At 40.2% G+C, this 10,085-nt stretch overlaps 1 protein-coding gene across 1 annotated transcript in view; it reads right to left on the bottom strand.

Moving 5' to 3' along the window:
• Nucleotides 1-1,884: 1,884 nt before the first annotated feature.
• NPAS3 (neuronal PAS domain protein 3) overlaps nt 1,885-10,085 on the bottom strand; it is a 625,842-nt gene continuing 617,641 nt past the window's right edge. Inside the window, exons 11-12 of the mRNA XM_010583986.1 lie at nt 6,967-7,082; nt 1,885-4,206 (exon numbers count right to left, since the gene is read on the bottom strand). Coding sequence (XP_010582288.1) covers nt 2,897-4,206; nt 6,967-7,082 — 1,426 coding nt within the window. The 3' untranslated portion in view covers nt 1,885-2,896. The remainder of the gene's footprint in view (nt 4,207-6,966; nt 7,083-10,085) is intronic.

The following is a 10,085-nucleotide window of genomic DNA, read 5'->3' as shown; positions in this document are numbered from 1 at the left end:
TGACATGTATGAGAATCTACAAAAGTATAAAAAGAACCCTGTTGTAAATGAAGTATGTACATTTCTGATTTGCAGCATTATCAATGATCAATGAAAAAAATGTTTCAAATAAGCCAGGCACTCAAGAAGTTAGATTCGGTTAGCTTAACACAAAATAAATGTACCATAGCTGTCACTTTTTAACATTTTAATTTTTTTTATATTGTAGAGTTGGTAACACTGCTAAGATTTATACGAACAGAATCCCTTTCCCCATTATTCAGCTACTTGGCACCAGTCTCCTCATAAAAGATTTCATATATTTGTACAAGAAATAGTTAAAAACACAGACACAGTCTTCACAGGTAATGAAGTTTTTTTTTCATTTTGTAATTTTAAACACTATGGATTTAGACAGCAGCTGTGATTATCTGTTAGTTTAAATCACCAGAAATCATTTTGACACAACACAGAAACATTTATAAAAAAAAAAACCAAAACAACAACAGCTGTCTAGCTGTTCTTTGTAGCTGATAGGTGCACTCCTTTGATTGTTCCAAAGCTAGAGCAGAGCTTCCAAAATTAAACTTTGAATTTCCCAGTCAGCTTTCTCGCCTTTTTTAGACCTACTTAAATCCTTGCAATGGAACCTTTAAAAACAAGCTCATTAATTAATTTTGTGGCATCCAATTCCTTTTTTGCTATTACTCCGCTGTGGCTCGGACCTACTTCTCAAATTCAAAGCTACCGCAGAAATTGACTCAATGCAGTGAGTGATCAAAAATTCAAAGGACAGCTGAGTTAATATATTAGCATTGCACACATAAGCAAATATATATGACAATTCTAAGCTCAGTTTCCTTTTTAAACAATGCTGGTCAACCTCTGAAAGCATTTCCTATCTCACTGTAATTGCTCTACGTATTACTCCGCCAGCCTACCCGGGAGAAAACCAAAGAAATGCACCCTCTGCTTACAGTTCGAGCACAAGGGACTCTGGGAATGTTAACAACTGAGGCTATATGGCGTCAATTTGCTTAATATCTCTGAGCATTACTCTGTAGTGCATTGTGGGGTACACTGGAAGAGTAAGTCATACCCAGAATTCCTCTGTGGGAAAAATGGCTCCATTAACCTTGAGCTAGTTAAGAGTCTTTTATCTCTGAGAGTGAAGAAGAGAGAACGAGAGAGCGAGAGAAAGAGAGAGGGGAAAAGTGTGGAGGGGAGCGGAGAGAGGAAGGGGGAGAGAGAGGTTTGAGAATACACAACAGCAAAGCAACAGCAGAAATTAAAAGGTATACAGACAGTGGAAGCAGCATAAGGTGACATTACAGAGGAAGGCCACCACACAAAAACCACTAACCCCCAAGAATCACTGGTTCACTAGGACTGCAGGAATGGGACTTTACCACTCCGGACTAGAGATAAAGCACAGAGAAGACAAAGGACAAAACAACTACATTAGCTTAGTATATACTGCATATAGTAACACACATTGAAACTGCAATGGGACTGACAGCCAAGGACACTTACACATTGTACACATTACAGTTCTCACATCTGTTATTAGATGCCTTAACAAACAGCTGCCAAAGATGGAGTGGAAGAAGAATTTATATTTGACAGTCATTTGGAGTGTTTGACACTACACTGTGATTTCTGGCAACAAAGACAAAATAGGAGATTTCTTTTCTTTTACTTAATGTGCAGTTTTCAGTTGTAGTTATCTATTTCAAGCTTATTAACCCATTCTTTAGTTTTAAAACATATTGGTTTCAACACTAGAAATAAGGAAAAAACAACAAAAAATATCCAAATCAAAGAAAAAAAAAGAAATTTACAACCTTCCCTCTATAATATTAAATGAAAAACAAACAAAACATGTTAAATAGTTCTTCTGTTTTCTTTTTACTCTGAAGTGTTATTTGATGTTGTAAAATTAGCCTCAGTTACACTGAGAAAAAAATAAAGCAAAACAATATGCACCTAAGAAACTGCTCCTCGCGTCAATTAAATTGAGTTTTTTTGTTTTTAAGCACTTTTTGAAAAAGGCTTCCTGACCCATTTAAATTTGATGTGAGGCTATGCTTGTTAGTTTGGAGGTAAAAAATTTTAAGTCCTGCAGCAAATGTTAATGAGGGCTTTTGTCTTAACTAACCAAGGAGACTGCAGCACCCGACTATAAAACCGGTACGGAACACATTCTTTCCAAAAAACCCAGCCCACAAGCTGCATATTGTATGAAGACATTACAGATTAATAAATGATAGCACCATGGTTTTAGAAATTAAGTTAAAGTTTCAGTAATTAACATTTAGTCCAACTTTTTAACATTCTAGTCACAGGCCAGAAATTAACTTTTTAAGAACCCAAATTATTTTATGTGCAAGTAAGAAAATCTTAACCATAAAAAGAGAATTAAACTCTGCATAAAATTCTAAAATACTATCCCCTATTTTTAAAGGAATTAGGAACAAAACCCCCCTTTCATTTGACTTAGTCAAACAGGGCACATTGTTTATGCTTGTCTCTTTTAATCTTGATCATATCAAGATCATTTTGAAGTAAAACCAATGGTTGTCACTTTAAAATCTCTTTACCACAACACTGAGTATTCTATGGCAGAGGCATACACATATTAAAGGCATCTTAATAAAGATGCAAAGGAAAAAACACACATCTTAGAAGAAGACAAAATGGCAGGCAACTGGTACTTCGACTCTCTGAAGGCAAAAATAAAAAAATATCTTTACATTAAAGAATAAGTCAAGTTAAAGAGAAAGGGAATGAAATGGGGACCATCATATTGAGAGAATAAGCTGACCTGCTCAAATTCAAAGTGCTAGAATTAAAGGTCTAAATTAAAACATAGTCTATGCCTCAGAGTATAACACTGAACACAGTATGTGGTCATATTTCAATCCTCTTTCCGTTCCAGAGTCTGTGTAGTGTGAATGCCATTGCTGTACACAGGAAATGGAAGAGTGGAAAAAAGTCCTTCGGCAGTTGTGAACACATTCCCTGCAGGCATTTGGGTCAGACTGGCCCCGCTCACAGCACTTCCAAACGGTCCCGACATATTGAGTCGGTGAACGTGGTGGTAGAGCATTTCCATCGGTGTTTTAGGATCCAGCCCAAAGCTGGGGCTGTTAACATCAACAAAGTTAACAGCATGGGTGTTGGGGAGGAGGTTGCCCTGCATGGCTAAAGTAACTTCAGCTGGAGCATAGCGAATAGTGCCAGTGGTGTAGACCCTCTGAGCAGCAGTGCTGGTCGCAGCAAGGGTTCCCGTTACCCTGTGAACCAAAGGAAGCACCACATTGCCTGCTTGTAACCTCTGAAGGGCTTCCAGATCCCCAGTGTACAACAAAGAGTTGGAAGTTGTGGGACCTCCTGGATGTTTGTCCCGTGGAGATGCTGAAAGTGGGGGTGACAAAGGGTCAGAGGACACAGGAGCCAAGGCTGAGTTGGATGAGGTGCTGAACTGAGTTTTACGGCTGGCAGTATTTTCAGTCCCCGGCGGGGTGAGAACGGAGTCTGGAATGGAGACATGTAAACTACTGCTGGCTTGGGGGGAAGGGAAGTGCTCGGAGCTGGGGGGCTTGGTCATACTGTAGGGTGATTCATTCCTTGAGATTTCCCTGTTGGGTGGGTAATTCCAAATACTGCTATCATTATCAAAATTGATAGGTTCTGAGATTTCTGTTTTAATTTTGAGCACTGAGGCACTGTTTGGTGACGAGAGCAGCTGGGGCTGGTCCACCAAAGCTGAGTCAAGTCCATTTGGACTTGAGGTGCTTGACAGCCTTCTCCGGATCATGCTGCCTCCCTTTTGCTTTTTTCTCCTCTTCTTCCTCTTTTGATGTTTGCTGGAAGACTGGGCATTTACTTCCCCTGCACTGTCTGAGTCCTTGGCACTGTCTGAGGTCAGTGATTCACAGTTCTGCAACCGCAAGTCTGACTCACTCTCAACATAGCGCTCCACCTTGATCTGCATAGAGCCAAGAGTGCCAAAACTGTCCTCAGGGGCCTTTTGATTCTCGAAGTCAGAATTTTCAAAGCTGTCATCACTGTCCCTGCTGTCCTGGTTGCTGGAGCTGTTCCCATCATCATTACAGTTCATTTCGTTATCCGACTGATTTCCTGACTTTTTCCTGTCGGATTCAGGGTCTTCACTGTTTTCTGACTGGTTTCCTTTCTCATCTGACTTTGAGTTCTCATTGTCCTCTGGAGCAAAAGGAAAGTGAAACAAACCATTAGCAACAGGAACATAATATTATAACCCAAGTCCAGATTTCCACCTACCAATGACGTTTGACTGCAGTAAAATTTTTGGCAAAAGGCTTTCTCTTCTGTAGAGCCACAATTTTTTGCAACATTGTGTTGGGAGAGTTTTGATCACCATGAATCTCTCTGACTCAGGACTGTTAAGGCACTAAAAGCCTACGCTACATGGCCTGCACCTTGATTGAGGGGGGCCTTTTCATCTGGTCGCTGGACAAGAATCATTTTGACAACTGTGAGCACAACAGCTGTGTCATCCAAAGTGAAGTCAGTGAACAATCCCATCATGACCGTTATGTTCTGCTGGCTGTTCTTTCACATCCATGTTCTCCTACAGTGGGCAGGCATCCAGGTGTAGCACTATTTACTAGTGAAGACTCCAGTCCTCTCATCTCACCATTGCCACTTTCAAAATGGCAGTGTCTCTGACTTCAGTGGAATTACTGCTGATCTCCTCCCGTGTGAGAGGAGAAGCAGGCCATATGTGTATAAATCTGAATGAATAAACCTGTTAAAACAATTTTGTTACACTGCTAGACTGTTTTCTCATATTCCCCTGAAGGGCAACAAATAAAAAAAACCCAAACAACAAACCACCCAGAAAAAAATTCAGGCAGCGAATTAAATTCTTGATTGATCCAAATCATCTAAGGGCCATTGAAAATAGCCCAGCTACAGCACTGAGAAGCTGTCACTATTCTTGCCTGAATTAATTTAGTTGTGTTTTAGATTTTTACCTAATTCTAATACGGATGAAATAAACACTCCAGCCCACTGGACTCAGATAGCCAAAGCAGCTTTAAGACTGAATACGCTCCATTATCACACTACGTTTGAAAGGATCATGAAAGGCTTCAGGAGACCTCGTCTTTTACAGACCAGCCAGAAATCTTTTGTTGGGAAATAAAAGATGTTTTTTCACTCATCAGAGCCAAGTACTACCCTTTTCAGTATGCTCGTTTTAGGGGGAGAGGGGAAGGGCCAGTTTTCCTCTAAAAATTGGTTACTCCCGGAGCCATGTCAATACCAAACAGTTTCCCAGAAGTGCTGGAGAAGGTGGGCTTGACCGGGAAGCTGCCTGAGGATTCAGGGCAATGCGCTTCACAAGTCACTTTGTAGAACTTTTGCTTGAGTCACCAGCAGCAGAAAGACCCTCCCTTTTGAAAAATAAACCCACAGAAGCAAAGTAACAGCCACAACCCCCTAAATCTCATCCAGCTTTTTGTTCCACCTAGGGCTGAATTTCTCCTACATTTTTTTTTCTTTTTTTGAAGATGCTTTCTTTGAGGGCCATGGTTTCTAGCTGGTCAGGAGTGGGCTTAGGGTGAGGTAGTCCAAAGCTGCACCAAGTTTGCCTGGGATTTTATCGGAGCTTGAACTGAACTTGTTGATTTCATCCAAGGTGCTGTTCTGATTTCAGGTCCTTTGGCATTTCTATTAATTGTTTTGTAGGAAGCAACCCCCTGCCTCTGCTGTCTTCCAAGACTCCCAGACATCTCTTTCTGAGAGGTATACACCTGTGCACCTTTGCAGAATGCTCTCTTGTTCTGCATCAGCCTTAGGAGTCATGAATGCACATGCACTTCTCACCTGGAGACACTTACAATGCACATGTGAAATGCAAACTGTTCTCCACATGTGTGTTATTTGGCTATTTAGGAACAAGACAGCATAAAGGAAGCACTGGGAATGGATGAAGAGATTCCCAGTGATGGTGGGCAACAAGCCTGTATGTGTGCCTAGTGTTGACTTAAACCATCAAACCAAGCTGTCAAAGGAGAATCAATAGAGGCAGAAGATGAAAGAGAACAGCCATATCATATAACATTAAGGCCTGATCCTCCCCTTGCTTTTGGTTGATTTATGTCACTGTGATCCATTTTCTTGAGATTTTTTTTGGTTGTTATCATAGACACGAGAGAAAAATCAGATATATGTATCACATACTATAGAAGAGTAACATCCTTAGTTCTGGGCCACAGGAAACCATGCTCCTTTCAAAGCCAGATGATCTGTACCTGTGCCTAGGTAACCACTTTTAAAACTAATGGCGAATGTGTGAACCATCTGTGCATTGGACCTTCTACAGGACTAATTTACACACTGAGTTTGACAAGTACATTCAGCTTTTTAAAACACAGCTGAAGTCCCAGACTTAAAGAGCTTAGAAACAAGTGCTTGAACCCATACCTTCTAATAAAACACAATTCTTTTAACCCAAGAAAACCCTCAAATTTTGCAATCTTCACCGCCCCCTAGTGAGACTCCTCAAAAATGTATTTACACAGGAAAAAGGGTCGTAAAGATTGACAGTAGAGATTTATCTTCAGAACGTATACCTACTCCGGAAAGACGAGAACTAGAACTATATTCAACAGTTACAACCCCAGGTCGTCTACACAAGGCACAACACCTGTTCATGAAGCTTAGCTGGGAAATCAAATATTCAGTTCAGTGCAATATAGGCAAGGATGCATGCACAGAGTGAAGAAAAATACTGAGGAAATGGAGATACTGTGGAACTGCTGAGGTCATTAAAAGATTTTGCTAGTGTTTTTCAATTTAATTTTACAGGAAATTTTTGTTTGTTTGTTTGTTTTGTTGTAATGGAACAATTCTTGTGAAGCAAAAGCAACTGGAAAGCCAACCACGTGGCTGTTATATGAACCTTTTGTGGGTGTAAAGGCACACCATGTGTGTTACCTGAGTTGTCCTTTGAGTCCGATTCAGAGTCAGAGGTCTCTGAGGATTCTGAGGTTTTCTCTGGCAGATGAGGAAGTTGTGCAATATCCATTGGAGTGTCCTTGTATTCTGGGTTACTGAAGAGGAGACAGCAAATATAAACACAATTGGATGATTTGCAGTTTCATGGTTTTTTCCCTCTTTTCATATCAAAGTTCAGGAACAAAGAACATAAATAGGAAGAATAGCAGAGCAAACACAGAAACGTACATTTTTGGCTCCTCAGAGCTTCACAGCAGGGATTTTATGAAGGTTTATTTTAATACTGCTGTCAAATACTTATATTGACCAGGTACTAAAACTCGTTTGATTCTAGTGAAGTTTTAGAGCTATCAAAGCATTCTTACTGAACTGGGACACCAGGGCTTGTGTGAAATCTAACAGTAAAGCTACACTGTGTAATCATCCAACAACAAAATATCTCGATTTCGATCCCATTACTGTGCCTGGAAGGACAGAGAGGGTGTTTTAACTCTTCCAATCTGTTTCTTTCCCACTGGCAATGTCTATTAGAGTTATCTCTGTAACAATGTTCTCAATCAACCTTGCCAGAGCCCTTTCAATACCCGTTTCACTCAACATTCCTGTTTTCCACACTTTAATCAAGCAGACCATACATAAAGTTAGTAAGAAGGTGCTCAGTTAGGGGTACAGAAAATGACTACTGCTCAAAAGAATTTGGCGAAAAAATAGATAAAAAGGGTTATATATTTTTTAAACACTGCACACATGCATCCACATTACCAAGAAACCAAAAGCAACCACTCTAACTATATGACAGATGCACATGTGCATGTTAAGATGCATATGTTAGGGATAAAGAACTGTCAACACACCCATTATAATCATATCTTCATCTGCTCATGTGGTGCTCACCTGTGACTTGTTAGCAATGAACATGACTGCAATGTAAAAAAGCAACACTACCAGGGAAAGTGAAAAAAACCCCCAAACCCCAACCCTATGCTTTTTCTCTGCTTGTACCTTTTAAAATGTGTTCCTTTCCCAAATCCATGCAAAGGCAGGGGAACAGACACAGCTAGACATACGTGGCATAGGAATGTTGAAAACAAAGTCTTTAAACATTTTTGAATAGGTGAGCATTTCTATGCAGTTCAAATTCCAGCATGGTGATAGAGCAGAAAATCCGCAGTCCTGCGTAGAACAATATGAGGCAGCACTGGGGGTGACTGATACACTATCACAATGACAGTGTGCCCATATTCAGCCTATTACGCTGTACTGTGAAAATTCAGAGTTCACACAGTTCGCATTGAAATGCCATTCTTACGATTATCATTTTTATGGTTTTGTCCTGACAAAGTGACTTTATTCTGTTGCATCCCAGGGCAGTCCCCAAATTTGCCCCCTCCAAGCATGAGATGTTCGAGGGCTTTCACACTGTGAATAACAAGTTGCTAGAACAAGAACAGCATTAATCCTCCCTGTCACTATAATTAGTCTATCCTTTTAGAGACAGCTGAATCATACTTTCTAATGCATGGAAATGTATACAGACCAGTACTCCTGCTAAGAGTAGACCTAATTATGCCTTGATCTGTCATTAAAATATTATTTAGATATTTGGATCTTTCATGGATTCCAGTACTAGGAGAAATCTAAATTAAAAATACAAATTCAGCGGAGAAGTTAATTTTTCTCTAATAGACCAGTGAGGGGAATGCAGCAGAAAAATCAAGTTCTGGGAGAAGACTTGGGGAAGACCACACTGCTTTTCTTTTTTTGTTAGGTATATTCTGTTGGCAGAGAAAATAATTTTGTGGGACGTTTGTGGGCTAGGTTCACCTGTTGTCTGGAAAGCAGTAAAGGGGACAGTGGCAACTGTTCATAATTCCTATGGACCACTTTTCCAGCTAGAATAGGAGCACATTTCCAGGCATTTTGAAGCCCTGTTAGGACCGAGGCAGTGAAGCTGTACCTCCAGTTCAGAATTGGCAGGCTTAAACTGACCACTTGAAATGCTGCATTCTGCCTTACTCTTGCAAAAAGAGACAAAAAAGTAGCAGGATAAGGATATATTCAGAAATGCCCGTGCTCAATCACAGCAGGACAGAAACATGCAAACCCAATGAACACTCCACTGCTGGGGAAGGTTTCCCACAGTATCCCTCAATACTCTCCTGCCAGGGGTTGCTTCCTCCTCTTCCCCAAAAAGGGAATCAAAACTATTTCAACGTGTGAGTTCAGGCAGGCACAGTCTCTTCAGGGCTTGCTGGACTTGGCATAATAAGTCACAATCTAACCCCTAGACATCACTTTGAACTCTCACAGCATCAAAGGAATGTAACAAACCATGACAAGCAACTTAAAAGGAGAACAGGCCAGAAAACGACAATTGCATTTCACGACAATCTCAAGGTTTCAAATTTTATTTGTCTGTTTGTTCTGCTCTGGAGTGAAACAGAAAATCCCCCAATCTTACTGAACATTTTCACAAAGCAGAATGTGTTGAAAGGTATTTTCAGATGAGAACGGTCAGGTTTATATTTCACTCTCTCTCAGTGACTGTTGGTTTTCCCTTGAGCTCAGAAACTAAAATACCTGGGCTTTGGTAAAACAGAATTTCTCAGGGAGGAGCCTTTCATTCAAGATATTACTACTATTTTTGTTTAAAATAGTTTAAAATAGTTTTAATTGCCACTTTTATTTTTAAATCCTATTTTGCATTTTTCAGTGTGAATACTGATGGTTACAGGAGCAACATATTAGTTCTAGGCTTTTCCTCTGAGAAAATTCCTCTCTCTGGAGTGAACTGGCAAACACCTTTCAGAAAGACCTTTTTGTAGCACTCCAGAAATTTGCTTCCATGCATTTTCAATAACCAAATAAACCAGTGCCCAGGACTTCACACCAGATTTTATAACACAACTACTGAAAGTTGGTGCTGATCATTTTTACCTTTGAGCTCAGGTTGAGTAGATTTCAGGGCAGTGGAGGCATGCAGTAAAGTGGTGGAGGGTTTATCTGAAGACTAAGGCAGCGTAATAATTCAAGAATATTTCAGTGTACTGAGACATGACAGATGTCTCAATAAATATAACCAAATGGCACTGTTTTTG

The sequence above is a fragment of the Haliaeetus leucocephalus genome, unplaced genomic scaffold (genome assembly GCF_000737465.1).
Source record: "Haliaeetus leucocephalus isolate CR32 unplaced genomic scaffold, Haliaeetus_leucocephalus-4.0 Scaffold932, whole genome shotgun sequence".
NCBI classification, from domain to species: Eukaryota; Metazoa; Chordata; class Aves; order Accipitriformes; family Accipitridae; genus Haliaeetus; species Haliaeetus leucocephalus.
Note: the sequence above shows the minus strand (reverse complement) of the source record. Positions and strands in the feature narration are given on the sequence as shown.